The 17251-nt window shown below is 43.3% G+C and overlaps 1 protein-coding gene across 4 annotated transcripts; it reads right to left on the reverse strand.

Annotated features, from left to right (window-relative positions):
- Window positions 1–111: 111 nt before the first annotated feature.
- CCZ1 (CCZ1 homolog, vacuolar protein trafficking and biogenesis associated) lies at window positions 112–15333 on the reverse strand. Of its 4 annotated transcripts, XM_054212673.1 has the most exons (16): window positions 15118–15333; window positions 13408–13505; window positions 13191–13284; window positions 13019–13093; window positions 11872–11919; window positions 11155–11238; window positions 8718–8893; window positions 7993–8074; window positions 7308–7369; window positions 6264–6375; window positions 5605–5638; window positions 5124–5241; window positions 4099–4134; window positions 2750–2908; window positions 1529–1656; window positions 112–459 (listed from the first exon to the last, which is right to left on the reverse strand). In XM_054212673.1, exons 1-16 carry the CDS (start codon window positions 15214–15216, stop codon window positions 404–406), a joined length of 1461 nt encoding a protein of 486 aa, XP_054068648.1. In that variant the 5' UTR covers window positions 15217–15333; the 3' UTR covers window positions 112–403. The 4 variants fall into 4 exon arrangements, with proteins under 4 accessions (XP_054068648.1, XP_054068649.1, XP_054068650.1 ...); XM_054212674.1 differs by lacking the exon at window positions 4099–4134; XM_054212675.1 differs by lacking the exon at window positions 1529–1656.
- Window positions 15334–17251: the final 1918 nt, after the last annotated feature.

Raw genomic sequence — 17251 nt, forward strand, 5'->3', positions numbered from 1 at the left:
AGGTCTTTGCTCAGGGGTCTTTGGTGACCAGTTTCCAGTTTACATGGTAGAAAAATCCGCAGGAAAGCACAGGACGATGCGAATGAACACAGGAAGACAAAAAGATGCCCATGAAAGTGTAACAATTATTAATTTTATTTTCCAGTAAAATATTCCCATAACGCTATCAGAATGGAATGGTACAGATGAATGCAGACTGGTTTTTACTTAGTTTGCACATAAACATTTTTAAAATCTAAAAATTTTATGATCAGAGTTTACAGATTTTAGTAGAAATTTTGATTCTTACAAAGCAAGTATTGCTTTACTATTGTCATTATTCCAGTCAATAATATGACTAATAACTTTTCCTGTTGAACAAGTGTCTGACATTGACGTCTTCAATAAATCAGCCCTTTGCAGATCAATCCAAGAAGAAAATATTATTAAACTGTGTTGCACAAAGCTTTTTTACTTCTTCTGTAAAAAAAAATAAAAATAGGATCTGTCAGTATGGTATTTTACAGGAACCTCTGCAAGAAAAGCCTCGGGGATCATCACTGAGAACATAAATTCAAACAGAAGAAAAGGGAGGAGTTTCTAATGTAGGAATACACTTGGTTTTATTCTGGCTTCAGTAAGAGAAAGCTGAGTCGAGTCTGATGTTCTGCACTGTCTGAAAGAGGAGTTGTTTTCCGAGTAGCTGAAGGGTAAACGGTGGTTTGAGTTTGCGCCGCTGCAGTTCAGCACAGGGCAGGGCCCTGGAACCCCTCCTCGGGGAAGGAGGGGGGTGTCTGTTACAGCACCTCAGGGCAGCAAAACCCCTGCTTTCTGCTACTTGACAGACACCACTCTGGGGGTGGCAGCACTCCCTAAGCTTACAGGCACAGAAACGCCCAGTTACTCTTTCTGGATGGCAGGTTTGATGCTGAAAGACAATTCAAAATCCTTGTGTAGGTCACGCAGCTCCTTCCTCTCTTTAAAACGTAGGTTGCTGGGCTTTGGTTGTGGAAAACTATTAGTGTGAGCACGTTGCCCCCTATTAAAACAGTGAGCCCTAAAATTGCTGCAAGTAAGACTCAAACTGCCATTTCTCTTAGTCTGTTTAAAAGCTTATTGCATCGTCATTTGCACCCTCAGTCACAGTAAATTGTTAGAAACAAGGCAGCGCTGGCCTGAGGATGACTGAGAGGAGACACTGGGTGCGAGTAACACACCCATGGATCGCTGACATCAAACCCAACTCACGTGTAAACATGGTCGTCTCTCACCTATGGTACGCTTCGTTAATCACTCCTAAACTAAGCTCATGGGTCTCCTCTGTTATTTGAAGGAGGAAGAATGACTGATTAATAATGATGGATGTCTGCTATTTCTGCTGTTTTTTAACAGCTGGAAGAAGGCAGACTAAAGGCTTGTGCAAACTTACCTCATCTACATCATAGATCAGTCCCTCTCTAGATTTCTTGTGAGATGGATTTTATTACTTCTCCAGGGACATACATTTTAGTAGTAACTGTATTTAAAGGTAATAAAAAACAATCCTTACCATTAACTTCAATCAGATTTGCATTTTTTTGATTCAAAATAACATACAGTTCTCGCTGGTCAGACTTTTTCCCAACTACCCAGTAATCACTCATTGCCTTCACAATAATTTCCTCATCTTCATCAACTCTGAAAGAGGTTTTAGAAAGTAAAGAAGGTGGCAGCAAGTTCATTTTCAACAGCTTTATTTGTAATCATTAGGACAGCGTAATGTCATAGCTTGTGGCTGTGCAGTAGCAGAGACCGAGCACCGGTACAGTACGAGCTGGGACGGAGCTGGGCAGTGCAGGATGGAGACTCCGCAGTGGGCTGCTGGGGACAGTTACATCCCCAGGGCAGCAAGGCAGTGCTGTGGCCGCCAGCCAAGCTCTCCCGTGCTCGGCCGAAGCGCCCCCCCTCCAGTCTGCTCCGGACACACCAGAGAACTACACTTCGCTACAGGTGACCACATAACGGAAGGGGGAGACGGTCTGCGATACTCAGCTTTCCCCATCTCATTGCTAAACCCAGAACTAAGCCATGCTCAGCAGCCAGGTACAGGACATAAAGCTGTCACTAAGCCAGTACTTCCACAATATGATGAAACGTTTTTTCATTTACAGAAAAATTAAAACCTTGTCCTTAGGCAGAGTGGGAAGATTGCTAGTCGCTAGTTACAGACACCACCATCATACAGCATCTTCCCGTTCTTTATTATAGTGACAGAGGATGTCTCCCGCCTTGAAGCACAATGCCCACAGAGAAGATAACTGGCTGCGGGTCACTCAGCAGGACTGCAGGAACTGCAAGGCTTGCATTTTGTCTGTTGTCTAATCCCTAAAAGCTTCCAGCTGCTCCAGAGGAGGCGGCAATACAGGCAGAGGCAGGTCCTTTCCCCGTCCTTTATTTGCCCAGAGATTAGACAGACTTAAGTGCAAAAGCACAAGGCTTCACATCCCTGCTAAGTTTGTTGTGGCTACTCTGAAGCTTCACATAGATTAGATGTTTTCTTGGATAGAGGCCCAGGCCCTTCGTTAAATCATTTTTTTAAAAGGACAATAGAAGTTCTGTTTAAGACAGACTACTTCTAAACCAGCAGAAAATACCAAACGTGACCCACGCTACACCATTTATCTCACAGAGCTATGAAGAGCCATCCAGGAACAAAGAGCCACGAAAGCTTCACTCATTTGAAAGAATCTACGTGGCAGGAGTCGGAGACTATTTAATAGTTAAGCGTTACCTGGAGAAGTCACTGTTGATGTCACCGAGAATCTTCATGAGGTCAGGGTGAACAGACGCGAGCGATACACTGGGTGTTTTCCTCATGTGGATGGTGCTTTTCTCTGCCAGGTTCATGTGATTGAAATAGATAAACTTGAACTGGGGCTCCTTCTCAGCCCTGGCAGATTGAAAAGAAAACGTGACTTGTGAGTACTGACATGTTCTAGAAGCCCCGGCTTCACAGAGAACAGTAACGAGCCATTGCAAGGCTCATGCGGACATCCTGAACTTATCTGCCCCTTGAAGAGATTGAGTTCATTAAGACTTGTGGCATGATCAGACTTCATTTTAACACTTTAAAAGAAAAGAAAAAAAAATAAATAAAAAAACCAAATCAAGCCTGCAAAACCAACCAGTTTTTCCCCTTCTGCTGTGCAGGCTGCTGGTGACAGACACAGGGGAGTCTGAAGGCCTTGTCCCGCTTCCCAGCAGTATTTGCATTTTTCTGACGAGCTGGTTTTTCTCTGTCCCCAGTTTGTTTCCTCGCTCCCCTGTGCTAGTCCAGTCTGGTTTGAATGGATGCTAGGTCTTTAGTTTGATTAATAAGCGATCTTCCACTCTCGTCTGTTGTTTGTTACAACCAAAAGAGAAAACTTTTCTTTCCCTCATCACTTGTGTGGGCCAACCAAGAGCCCGTTCTCAAACTCCTGCCTCGGCAGCCTTCCTCCACCTCCTCTTTGATTAAGTTGATATAAAACCTGCTACTTAAAGCTGTAGTTTTGGTAGAAGTCACCACAAATTCAGACTGGCACACACCGGCCATGACAGCTGCTCCTTCTGGCCATGTATTATTTAGAGTCAGGGAGATGCCGCGATGCCGCCACTCGCCTCAGCAAAGCGCTGGATCCCCTCGCGCTCTGCACCCACAGCCATTAGTGTCAAGAAACTGTATCATGTTTTCAGGACACCACGGCATTAAACTTTAAAAGGGTTAAAGCTGCCAAAGCCAGTCCCAGATGACATTAAAACCCCCCAAGTTTAATGATCTAGTAGACTGGCACCATTTCGAGCACATCCTATTCTATATCCTGCAGGTCTGCTGATTTGCCATGCTACCACTAAATAAGGTCATTCACACGCCTGTCTTTGGTTTAATTCCTCTTTTGCTGTCATACGCGATGCTGTTCTTGCTTCACCAACTAACAAATCTAACTAAAAAATAAATACAATTTTATGGAAAGCCAGCTATAGTTTTAAGTGACGTGTATTTTCCAAAGCATTAACATCCTTCCTCATTTGGCATTCCCACCCCTCAAGTAGTTACTTAGTCCTGAAAAACGGAAAAAAATAATACAGTTTTTTCCTCACCTACTACACACGGCAACACTCCAAGAAGCAGTAATGCTGGAAAAAAGTACTCAACTTTAAAGCTGGCATTGTAACCAAATAATCCACTTACTAAAATTCCCATTTCAACTATTAAACAGAAGTTGTTGAGGCATCTAGACCTTCATTTTCCTTTTGGATTTGTAACGGAGTTAAGAGTTCCACACACTCCGTCCGTAAGACCTTGTGTCCAAGGCAACCCTGGGACAGAGCCACCGGGGTCAGGGCCCACTTGATGTGAAAAACACCGTTTTTTAACATTATACAAAATAGCAGAAAGTCAAAGCAGAAGTCAAAGGAAGCTAGCACAAAGAAGGATGTGGGCACAAAGACACACAAAAAAAATTATTTTTTTTTTTTTTAACTCAAATGTTCTACTAGCCCCAGGGCTATTTGTGAACATTATGAGATTCTGGTTTCCTCAAGAAAAGTTAGAAAGTATAAACTGAAGCTGAGGTTTTGCAGGAACTGCTACTTCTCTACTTCAACGTGGGCGGCAGCGACAGAAGACTCCCACCTTGGCCGGCAGGTTTCCCACCTGCTCTGCGTTTCTGCAAGCCCAGGATCTGCAGGACTCAGCAAGTTTCCGTTCACATACGAAAGAAGCAAAACCTAGAAGTTCTGCCTCAGAATAATCTGCTGACAGCTGGGGGATGAGGAGGCAGAATCTCAACTGATAACAGTGAAATCTAGCTTAATATCTACATTATTTTTTTCTGCAACAATTATGCACGCACAGGAAGGAGGTTTCAGCAGCCACACAATAAACATTCGTTTGTAAATTAGTAACATGTATGTTGTTACTTCAGGGAGACCTAAATATGCAACAACAGGCACTTTATAAATGCTTAAGATGCAGAAAGGCAGATAAACATCGTTTAAAGTACACGGTTAACTCAATGCTTTCAGCATTGGGGCTCACATTACCATTATTTAAGCAGTTCGTTAAACCTCCTTTTTAACCAACTAATGAGGGACTGCAACAGGAACAGAGCCGTGGTACAAACCCTGATATTCTCTTGTTGATGTTGTACTGCTCACATATGTCTGACGCCAACACGGTGAGCTGAGGCCCAACGATGCTGTCCAGTTTACGGCAAAACTCCAGCGTAGGCGGGATGGAAGCTGGGTGGTGGGTAAAGAAAAGGGAGAGATGAGAGTCTCCTCCCACAGCTGAAGGTGGTTTCTGCAGTTGCTTTTGTTAAACATCAGCGAGACTCCTGGGACAAATTTCTCTCTTAATTATAACCTTACAGATGATTTCCAAAGTGCGTGGCTAACTGAACCAACACTGAGTCGTTTTATTGAGTAAACTGAGTTACTTCTAGCACTGGAACAAAAAATCAAAAGACTGATCAGAGCACTCATGAAGAGCAGACTCAAATAACAAATTAATGTGAGTATTTTTCAAGAGGAAAACAAGTTGCACGTAACAGCATTTTATACTAATTATGTCTTGCCAAATAAGTGATGCTAATAGGTACTTACCATCAATCATAAAGCAGACAGCTGCACTCATGGCCTGGAACAAAAAAGTTAAAGCAAAAAAAACCATTTACAACAGGTTACCTCCACTACCTCAAACAAATGACAATACTTGAGTGCGGTCACACAGAGGTAAACCAGTTAAAAAAACAAAACCAAAGTAGTTTAACAGTAACCCTCCAATAGCATAATCTCTTTGCAATCCTGCACAACACGGGACAGTTATGATTTTAAAATTCAGCCCAGTTAGCAGTTTTTAAGTTGCAGGGGAAAGGTAAAATTTGCTAAAAATGCATTTTATGTAAGGAAATATGTCTGCAAGAACCTTGCCTTTCATTTAAAAAAAAAAAAAAAAAAAAAAAAAAAGAGTTTTTTGTTTTATTGATTAATGAAGCCAGGTGTGAAACCACCTGAAGTAACTGAAGGCTGGTATTTTGTTTTACTAAAACAACTGTTTGTTCTGGGGAGAGTACAGGAGGGGGAAGAGAGGACTCAGGCTTTAAAGCTTGTTGCTAGAATTGCAGAGTTTTCTGTCTCATTGCTTTACCCTCGTCATTTCAATGCATCTTTTTATACAATTCATAAGTACTTCACATCATTTTTGTCTTCATTGTATATAGATTCCTAACTCTGTGGAATAATTGCAGAGAAAAACGTAATACCTTATAAACAATTAAATGAAGCTCTTCGTAAGTGTCTTCAGTGTTAACAAATATTTTGGGGAAACGGCATTTTGCTTCCGGATCATTAAGATTTAAAGGTCCAGTAAGAAACCTAGAAAATAATTCCATAGGTCAGATGCGATGAATCCTTACATTTCAGTTTTTCCTATTTAACAGATGGTTTTGAAACTAGCAATGACTTGCACGTACGAATCTATTTGAATACAATGAGTTTCCAGCTGTCCAGCTTGGCATAGAGCCCTTTATACATTATCTCGGCACTCTTACATTTTCCAAGTATTATTTGCATATATGCTCCAAGGAGTTAACAGAGACAGGATCAGAAAGTCAGAATAATGCCAACAAAATAAGTTTGATCAAAGACACAGCAGCAAAACTCTTTCTGCATTCAAGCTGTGACTATCTTTAAAAACCCTTTTTTTTTGTGGTGTTAGCAAAGTGTTGGCAAAGGAAGAGTTTCCTTTGCTTTCCGACAGTACATTCAAAGTAGTTTTATGTACAACAGTGGGGTATCAGAAGCACCTAAATTTGGGGCGGGGGACGGACGGACACGGGACAGGGAGTGCGTGCCAGTGCCTTGATCCCAAAAGAACACAATAAATCAGGCAAGAGGAATTATTGTGATTAAAGTATGTCCAAACCCACAATTATTCAAAATAATGTTGCTTCAGCTGCTTATACAGAATTGCCCACTCTGACACGCTGAGTACAGCGGAAAAATAAATAGATAAATCCCTAGAATAAATCTATCCAGTCAGGCACTTCAGACAAAGGTAAAGAAATGACAGGAGCACTTCCAAAATTGTTCATGCAGTGCATTAAGAACAGTGGGGAAGAATAATAAACATGCAGTAATGTTAATGAAGACTTTTTTTTTTTTCCCCCCCAGAGGTTGGTCAAGTTTTACACTGCACCAACTACTGTGTGACCCTCTAGAACAAACCGAGTGCGGAACATCTCCTCAAAACACACGTACTCCTCCCAGACATTCTGCCCTTGAGGCAGGCAGGAAACCAGAGCTACCTGCCATAGTGTTGTAGATTTCCTGGCATCTCAGCTCGGACTGGAGAATCTCTTCCTGCTAACTGAAGTGAAAAAGAACACACCCAAGAAAAAACAGCTTAGAGGTATTTTCTGTTACTTTTTGTGCACCGTCTTTAAATCACATCAAAGCAAACCATTTGCAGAAATTACCACTCATGCAGATACCTACTCTTTGTGTAACATGAAGGAGGTAAAGCTAAAGTGTAAGAGATGCTGATAGAACAGGGCATTCTGATTTTGCATTTATTAATTTTAAAACTTACCTTATGGAGCTTCTGATGTGGGGAGGGATAACTAACTCCATGTGGTCTTACGGCGCTCAACGCCGCACTTGGCCATTAACTGAAGCGATTCATTTGCAGTATTGAGCAGTCATCAGGTATCGATGTTCAGTAAACTCCCTATTGCCATCCCATACTCAAATTATCAGCACAATTCATATTAGAAGCATTAGGTGCAAATACTACTGAGTTTAGTAAAGTGCCCTGAAAGCAATAAATCTCATAATTCCTAGACTAAAATTTAAGAGGGGAGGGGAAGAGAGATACTCCTCTTTGGTATTTTAGCCCTTAGTAGTACCAGGTAAACGAAATGAAAGGAAGAAAAAAACCCAACCAAACCCAACAACCACCTCCACCCCAACAAAAAACCCCAACTCCCATACCTCAGGCTCCATGTGCCTTGGAAACAGAGATGTTGTGAGATATTTGTACAAGATTCTCATGTCATCTTGTTCCAGTCCACTCCTAGAACATCAGGGAGAAAAAGCAACGCCAGTTGTGTTTGTGCTGCAATTCAGGTCACACGTTTTCCTCTAACCAAAACTCAGGCAAAGCACACACCAAACTAGAGTAGCAACATTTCGGTGTCTCGGTAGATTCAACCTGAGAACACTCATTTTTAATAAAATGTTAGTTTACTTGCTAAATACAAAACACATCTAAATTAGCCATAAGCCAGAAGAGAAACAGAAACAATATTTAAACAAACAAATATCAAGTTTGCTATTCTTAAGTCCATTTTTAAGTAGACCTCTTCACAAGCATTGCAACTTTCCAGTTCAGAACCGTATAAAGAGCAATCCTTTAATGATCCTTCTCTCTACAAAAAGGTCCTACAGAGGAACCTGTGTCTCTGCAGTGGCTCTGAGCAATGGAAATGACAAGGACACTTCTCTAGCTGCTCCTCAGGCCAACCTGGGAGTCATCATTTGGTACAGGTTAGAGATTTTAAAGCCAAAGACCAATGCCCTTCTTACATACGACTCATCTTACCATTCAATTTTCTCATTTCCAAGCAACTCTTTCACTGTTTCGGAAGCTCTACTATTATGGCACTTATTTAAAGAGTGAGAAATCGAACACACAAAAGAATTACTGAAGTACCTACCAGATAAGCTGGTCGTTGTACAGAAATGCAGTATACTTGACTATGTTCAGGCTTTCTTCCATCCTGTTAATAAACGACTGAATTTTCAAGTAAGTCATTTTATCCAGTGGAAAGAAGCTGATTCCACAAAACACATCCAGCAGATCACAGGACTGTAAATGCAGTGTCTGCAAGTACTAAGAGAATAATGACAGTTGTTTTTTAGAATTCAGAAAACTTCCAATGTGTAGATTTAAATTACAAGTTTTAGTCTAATCCCCAGTAATCGACACTAACAATCAAAAAAACCTACCACCCCTTCCAATTCTGCTTGTATGACATACTCCTCCACGCGGGGACAGACTTTTTAGCAGGGCCTGCAGTGACAGGACAAGGGGTAATAGCTCTGAACTAAAAGATTTAGACTAGATAGAAGGAAGAAATTATGCTGAGAGCAGTGACACCCTGGCCCAGGTTGCCCAGAGAGGTGGGAGATGCCCCATCCCTGGAGACATTCCAGGCCAGGCTGGACGGGGCTCTGAGCAACCTGATGGAGTGGAAGATGTCCCTGCCCAGGGCAGGGGCTGGACTAGATGGCCGTATCGTTCTATGTGTTAACGCCATTCCAGATGTAAGCTTGCTCTTATTTAATCACAGTGACAACAGCTTTTAAGGCTAGCTCAAGATCTTTTGAGAGGATAAGGAAGCACAGCCTATCTTACTAATGTTTAATTGGAGAACCAACTCCATAGAAATATTAGCAGATAAATTCATTAGTATTCAATGTGCAAAGGAAAAGATAATCTCTATTATTCTCCTTATTGATAGACTGTAACCTTTAGCAAGAGATTTCAAATGCACTATCAAATGCTCTGCTGTGTGAAAGACGAGTTATCCAATGGCTCCCTCTACAGTCATTTCACATTACCATAAAACCCAAGAAGGAAAACACTTCCAGACAGGCGGTGTGACTGATCTCTGTCACAGTTTACAATCTAAGTCTCATTTCCTTTCAGAGTTTCAGTGCAGTCCAAGCCCACCAGCAACACGTAGCCAATACGTTCAAGAGGGTTTAACAGGACAACTTGCACGACCAAACTTTTTAGGTATTTCTGATTCCCCAGTGAAAAAGAGAAACAACTTTTCCTTGGATTTCTTTCTGTTATACAAATCTACAGCAATTACTGTTTTATCTTCAGTAGGAACTTCAAAGAAAAACAATGTTTTAAAGATAAAAATACCTTACTTCCTTTTTTGCCATGCTCTATTTTTCAATTTAGTCTGGTATACACCAGCTAATCAAACAAGCACACCTTATGCCAACGGTGTTCATTCTAGAGTCTACGACAGTCTTAAAAAAACAAGCAAAAAAACCACCAAAAACCCACACGTGAAGGCTGTCCTAAAATCAATTTGAACTGTACTTTTGTTTACAGTCACAATATTGTGTTATTTTAAAAATCTGCTAAGAGAACGAGATTTTAAACACCAGTATACAGTGTCTATACTCCATCATTATCAGAGATATCTATATTCACATCTCTACCACAAGAGAACCAACTGCTGACAGCAGTCCTCCGTTTCCTTCTGTTCAAACAAGAAAAATAGGGGCAGACAGACACTTGGATGCCATCTTTTAAAGCTAACTTGATGAAACCTTGCATGTAGGAACTCAAAATTCTGGCAGACGTGACTACTCAGCCAGTTCCTTTAAGTGAAAAATACCTGAATAACATTTGATGGATTTCTTGCTCAGAAATAGGTTTTACTTTCCATCCTTTCACTAAAACATTTGCTTGTAAAGATTTAAATTAAATGCTGAAGACTAGTTATAACCACAGCAATATTTCCTGAAACCTTACCAGGCACGACTACAAATTCCACAAGGTGGGGCGAAGTTAAAAATTACAACTCTCCATGAGACTTCACGGTACTACGGGATGGGGACCTTCAGCCTGTGCGTGCAGGTTGTGGAATCTCCATCCCTGGGGATTTTCAAGATTCAACCAGCCAAAGCCCTATGCAGCCTTGTCCGAATTCAGTGTTACCCTACTTTGAGTAGGAGGCCAAACTAGATGACTCTCCAGAGTCCTACCAACTGAATGATTCTGCAACAGCTATTCATATGGGCCTGCACATATTGTTATCGCACTAACCAATTCAAATGTTAATGCAGAATTTCCAAAGGATGAACGTGATTCCATCAGGAAAAACATCCATCAGCTAAGCTGTTCCATCAAGCCATAACCCTGCTTGTGGTTCTATTCCATTTAAAGAACCTACCACCTTAGTAGGAAGCAGAAGTATCTGAAAAAATAGGTAACCAGACTTTTGGTGTGGTAACTACACCTTTTCCGTTGCTTATGTGTTATAGCTACTACAGCTACCCAGAGAAGATTTTTACATTTTATTTCCAATGCAAAAGCACACTGTATGTGCCTGAAAAATAAGGTCTTACCCGATGGAAGAATTTCTCTAGTCTCTCCTTTAGAACTTTTACACCTCCATCTTCCATGGCTTTCAGGAATGTGCCATTGAAAAGCTAATAGTTAAAAGAAATAAAGAAAATCAGTCAGTTGGTTATTCGTTTACAATAATTTCTTCTAACTCGGACATGACTATATCTAGATTACAATATAGCTCAGTATTTGGACTCCACAGAGATCCAAATGTACCCCCTTTATTGAAAATACCTCTCTCAAATTCACAGACTCCATCAGGGGACTCTCTATATGGCACCAGTGGCGGAATTAGATAGCAAAGGAAACTAAACTCTTTAATAGTAGAGAAATTATTTATCTGTGTCGCTTAAGTGTCTTATGCTCCCGTACTCTAAAAGCCAGATTGATGGCCTTTATCCAGCATTGTTTCTCCAATAGATAATATCTAACACCATCAAAATTGAATGCTTATTAGTGTTAACTGCCCATGAAGGAAGAAATGCGGACTTCACAGCAATTAGAAGGCTCTTATTTTTACAATAAGCTAATGAACCAGCACAGGTAACTGCAAAAGCTTTGTTTTTCTCCTCCATCAACACCATTACAGCTTCAGGAAGAGAGCAGACAATAGTAATGAGACAAGAATGTCAAAGCAATGATGAGCTTGCACGTCCAGATGGTACCATGAGGATCTCTTCCTCTGCCCGCCAGAGGAGCTCCAGTATTAACTCTACCTTGTACATGCTGTAGCACTGCTGTAGGACCGAACTATAAACCTTGTCCTGCAGAAAAGAGAGCAGGATATTAGTACAGGCAGAAGCAGAATTTCAAATATTTTGGCTGAGCTACGCATAACATATGATTTTGAAGAGCCAGCAAACGCACAAATTAGAAAAATCAATCTCTGCAAAGTTAAAGAGCATTTTCAGTCAGCATCTGGAAATTTCTTTGCCCTTATAAAGTACTTTTTCAATAAAGGGAGTCCCTTCCCCCCTTACATTTAATACCAAAAGCGCCTCATTAACTCGTGCACAACATATCAGTTACAAATAGCGCACTTCCCTACGGCCAGGGCTCAGTGAAAATGAACTTATTTCGGACTAGTTTTCTCTTCATCCACGTCAAAGGCTAAAGCAGATGGGACACCACAGCAGGTTTTTATTGGGCTAGGATCTTAACCCAGATGAAAAAAAAGACTATTTTATTGTTTGTCTGGCAAAATAGCGTGCCTATGATACCAATCCTTTTCTTAGATCACAATGAGGAACAGAACCAGTGCACACCGTAATGAACGGAGGCAGCTTAAGCAGCCAGCTTTTCAAATATTATCCCACCCAGCCACATACCCTTCCTGTATAGAATTAGACTGACTGAATCATACTGCTGTTTGGACAAGAAATCCCATAACAGTTATGAGCTGTTTGTCTTTCCAGATTATTAGTAAAGATTACTAGCAGTTGTAAGGAAGTATACATGTATGCTTAAACCTAATAAAAATACATAGATTTAAAATCTTACAAGAACTTTATTAAACAAACAGATCATAAGAAATATTCACCTATTCCAAGCTAAAAGTCTCACAGTTGTACATTTCATTGATGTTTATTGGGTGGTCTTGAACCATTATCTGGATAATTCTCTATCTTGCTCTCTTCTTTAAACTTTATAGAAATGTACTTTGCCCTTTTTCAGTTTATGCAGAGAGATATATATATGTGTGTGTGTATACATATATGTGTGTATATACATACATACACAAACACACACATATATATATAAAAGTCAATTTGGCAGCAGTTCAAGAAGAATCAAACTAAGATATTTTTGGAGGTACTCTTAAAATACAATACATTAGAAAAAAAAAAAAAAGTTCAGTATTACCAGTAATTCTTCTTCCTGATATTCATAGACTGGCTTTCCATCTTTGTGTTTTTCTATTATGGGATTCCGTACAACCTAGGAAGTGGAACAGGCTGGTATTAGACAATGCAGAATGCATTGAGAACATTGCGATATGATGTTTTAGAAATATGCATATCACATGCATAAGTACCATGACCATCCAGAAGTTTTCTTCAGGTTCATGGAAAAATTGTCTGTTCTTCTGTGTATGTAGGGATTTTGCAGGTTTTGTTGGACTAAAGGTCCTGGGAAGAAAACATATACGTAGACATAAGATATTTATACACACAAAAAGAAAACACACGATTGGGAAATCTAAAATACAGTGCTTGTGCTAACACAATGAGCCATGCAATCAGACTTCCTACCTTGTGAACTGTACTATAGCTTCACATAGTCCCACATTTCTAATTTTTTCATTCTTTTCTACTTCATTTGGGTGATAGAAGAGAATCTTCTTTTCCTCCTAAATTTTGAAAAAAGAATCAAAGCAAATGCATTGTAACAGAATTAGAGTTGAAGAATACTGAGTCCATGGTTTGCTTGTTTTTTTACTTTAATCCCTTAATTTCCAAGGCAGAATTTTATCTTGTACCTAAATGGGCTTCTGTAAAAACAGATAAAAGGAATATTTAAGCACACTTAAGCAGTCAGTCAGCCCAAGATCTCTCAAAATGCTTTACAAATTTCAGGCTGTTGAAATCACAGGCCCTAGTCACTCCACAGCTAGTTCAAAGCAAGGCTAGCTTCAAAGCCAGATCAAAGCATGGCTAGCTTCAAAGCTATCTCAGATTGCTCCAAGACTTGGCCAGTCAAGTTTTGAATACCTCCAAAGATGGAGATTCCACAGCCTTTCTGGGCCCTGTTCTGCTGTTAGACCACTTCACTGTGAGAATTTTTTTCTTCTGTCTCATGAGAATTTCTCTTGCTGGAGCTTCATCCATTACCTCTCACCCTTTCACTTCAAGAAGAACCTGATTCCATCCTCGATAGCCACCCTGAAGACAGACATCAGACCTCTTCCACATCACCTCTCCTCCAGGCTACACAAATCCCATTACCTGAAGCTTCCATCGCAGGCTGCAGCCCCCGGACCAACCCAGGAGCCCCTCACTGGATCAGTATTTTTCCTGCCCTGGGGAGTGCCCAGTCTGACCAGTGCTGAGCAGAGCGGAGCAATCACTTCACTGGACCGGCTCATGCATGCTCCAGCACACGGCCCCATACACGCTCGGTCTCCAGTGCCGCCAGGGCACACGCCGATTCACCCGTGAGTTGCCGTGCACCAGGACTGCCCATGCCTGTTTCGCCAAGCTGCTGTCTAGCCAGCCGGCCCCTGGCCTGCCATGGTGCACGGGATGCTGCCATCCCGCATGCGGGACTGGGCGTTTGCCTTCATTTTGCTCCAGCAGGTCTCTGGGAGCCTGTTTCCCACCTCCTGAGGGTCCCTGTGAAGAGCAGCCCTGCTCCAGCCTGACACAGCTTCCCCCAGGCTGGGGTCAGCCATGGCTGGCTGAGGGCGCACACAGGCTCATCACCCTGGTCACTAATAAGCACGTAAGTACGCTGCTCTGTTCAAAAACTGGTAACGCTAGGGTTATCCCATGAACCATGCAATGTGCTGTTACCTAAAAATAGAGACTATAGTTTCTTGATTTTAATTATAAGAAAATACTAGCAATAACTTGAATTTAACTAAGTTAAGCACTAAGCTTTCTACCACGCTGTATCTACCCGAAGAAAATAATTTTTAGAAAGAGTTACGGCATGAGTAACAGACGGTCACTTACAGACCAGCTCCCCCCTGCAGCCTCTCGGGCCCCGCTGTTGAGGGCGCCCTGCGCTGCCGTTCCTTGCCAGCGGCTGCGGGCTGCCCCGCTGCAGGCGGACGGCACCGGCCGGTACCCGCCGCTGCCGGGACCCGCCACTGCCGCCCGCCCCGACAGCGGGAAACCCGAGGCCCAGGCCCGGGGAGGGGCGGCAGGGCCCAGAGAGCCGCCCCGGGGCCCCGCGGCACCCCAGGCCAGCACGGAGCGGGGCCGGGCGTGCGCTCCCCGCCCCGCAGCCCCCGCTCGTACCTCTCCCTCTTTGGGCCCCAGCTTGGGGTTGTAGATGAAGAAACTGAGCAGGGTCGGAGCGAGTTGTTTCTCCTGGCCGGCTCCCCCCGCCGCCGCCATACCGAGCCTGAAGCGAGCGCGCCTGGGGCCGGCCGCCGCCACACACCATCAGGAGCCGCCCGAGCCCTCCACCGGCGCCGGCCCCGCAGCGCTTCCGCCTTCCTTCCGCCCCGGAAGAGCTCGGCGGGGCCCGGAAGAGCTCGGCGGGGCCGGAGCGGCGCTCGGCAGCGCTCCCGCCGGCGCGGGGGGAACGGCAGCGGCCGAGGCGGTGCGCGGGGCCGGCAGTAGGCTGGGGAGCCCCGGGACCCGGTGTTCCCTCAGCAGGAGGCTGTACCTGGCCGGGGCGTCCTGGCACAGCCCTGCCAGGGCGGGGAGCGGGGCCGCCGTGCCGAAGCGCCGTTGGGCCGTAGCACCCCTTTTCGGAAGAGCAAATATAGGGCGGTTCAGTGCCCTTCTGGTTCAGTCAGAGCTGCCAGGCAGCTGAAAAAGGGTAGAAACGCTTTAGGGGTAAAATCCGAGATTCGAAAGATGAGATCTACAAGTTTGAATATGTTGAAGGAAATGTCATCCAGCATCACTTAGTGGAGGTAATCCTTTCTCCATAAGTAGATACATTTATTCTGATTAGTTTTTCGGGTTTTTGTCTGGTACATTTAAGACAGCAGCATTTAACTAATAAAAGCACTCAGCACTTCTGTTACTTTTCAGTTCCAATTTTAATCAAAATTCTGTGTGGACTATCCACAAAACCAGCTACATGGTAAGAGATGTGTCAGTGCTTCTCTGTAGGAGTATGACATTTAGGAATTTGAATAAACTACAGTTACATACTCAAATAAAACAGCAAGGTAAAGTATAAAGGATAAAACCTTTGAACATCTCATTCCACCAGATCATTTAGAAAAATGTACCAGTAAGCTTTCTTAAAGTTGTGCCAGATTAAATCTGAAAGAAAATAGTATTTATTGAGTTTTTAATTTTTCATTTTTGTTATTATTTCAGTTCCTATCATCACTCTTACTTTATATTACTTTCCATGCTGGTAGTGTCATGCTGGATAGCCCCCATGAGCCTCAGCAGTTGATGGCTTGCTTGAGAACCCAGTTCAGTGCTGTAGGAGCACTGTGTGGAATCAAGATGCTGTAAAATTGCATCAATTTAATATTTAATGTCTGTACTCCAAAAGTGAGTGGTGTAAGCAAGAGAGATGACCACTGTTTCCTCCTGGGCTGGTGGAGTCAGCATGCAGCTCTGCCTCGCATCCCTACTGCCATGCCATGGCTGCAAACGCTCACGGAACTTGGCCTGAGGGAGGCAGCTGCCTCCTGTGAGGGAGGAGGGGTACAAAATGGAGGGGGCTGCTTCTTGTGAGGGAGAGGATGCACAAAATGGAGGGGGCTGGCTGCTTCTTGTGAGGGAGAGGACGCACAAAATGGAGGGGGCTGCTTCTTGTGAGGGAGAGGACGCACAAAATGGAATGGGCTGGCTGCTTCTTGTGAGGGAGAGGACGCACAAAATGGAGGGGGCTGCTTCTTGTGAGGGAGAGGACGCACAAAATGGAATGGGCTGGCTGCTTCTTGTGAGGGAGAGGATGCACAAAATGGAGGGGGCTGCTTCTTGTGAGGGAGAGGACGCACAAAATGGAATGGGCTGGCTGCTTCTTGTGAGGGAGAGGACGCACAAAATGGAATGGGCTGGCTGCTTCTTGTGAGGGAGAGGACGCACAAAATGGAGGGGGCTGCTGCGTGTGAGGGAGAGGATGCACAAAATGGAGGGGGCTCCTTCCTGTGAGGCACAAAATGGAGGTGCTGGCTGTGAGGCCTGGTGAGCAGCCATGCTGAGGCCCTCTCAGGCTGGTTCAACACGAAGTTTTTATATGTGAATTCATGTGAATGTAGTATGTGTGCAGAATCCGTTTCCATGGATGTAGAGCTTGTTGCCACCTTGGGTGTCACCTTTCCTATCTGCATGTATGGCGTTTAACCCAAACCTCTCAAGAGCTGAGCAGCTCCTCGTGCCGTGTGGGCTGGACAGGTAGGAGTGACACAACAGGCTGAGCCGTCGCAGCAGACGGAGCATTTCCAGTCAGTGCCAG

The sequence above is a fragment of the Rissa tridactyla genome, chromosome 8 (genome assembly GCF_028500815.1).
Source record: "Rissa tridactyla isolate bRisTri1 chromosome 8, bRisTri1.patW.cur.20221130, whole genome shotgun sequence".
Lineage (NCBI taxonomy): Eukaryota > Metazoa > Chordata > Aves > Charadriiformes > Laridae > Rissa > Rissa tridactyla.

Excerpts from the sequence above, each read along its gene's own strand:
- CCZ1 (XM_054212673.1), bottom strand. The coding sequence starts at position 15,216 with ATGGCGGCGGCGGGGGGAGCCGGCCAGGAGAAACAACTCGCTCCGACC. Across the intron at positions 13,506-15,117 it reads TGGGGCCCAAAGAGGGAGAG|GAGGAAAAGAAGATTCTCTT; the intron begins GTACGAGCGGGG and ends TTCAAAATTTAG. Across the intron at positions 11,920-13,018 it reads ATCAGGAAGAAGAATTACTG|GACAAGGTTTATAGTTCGGT; the intron begins GTAATACTGAAC and ends TCTTTTCTGCAG.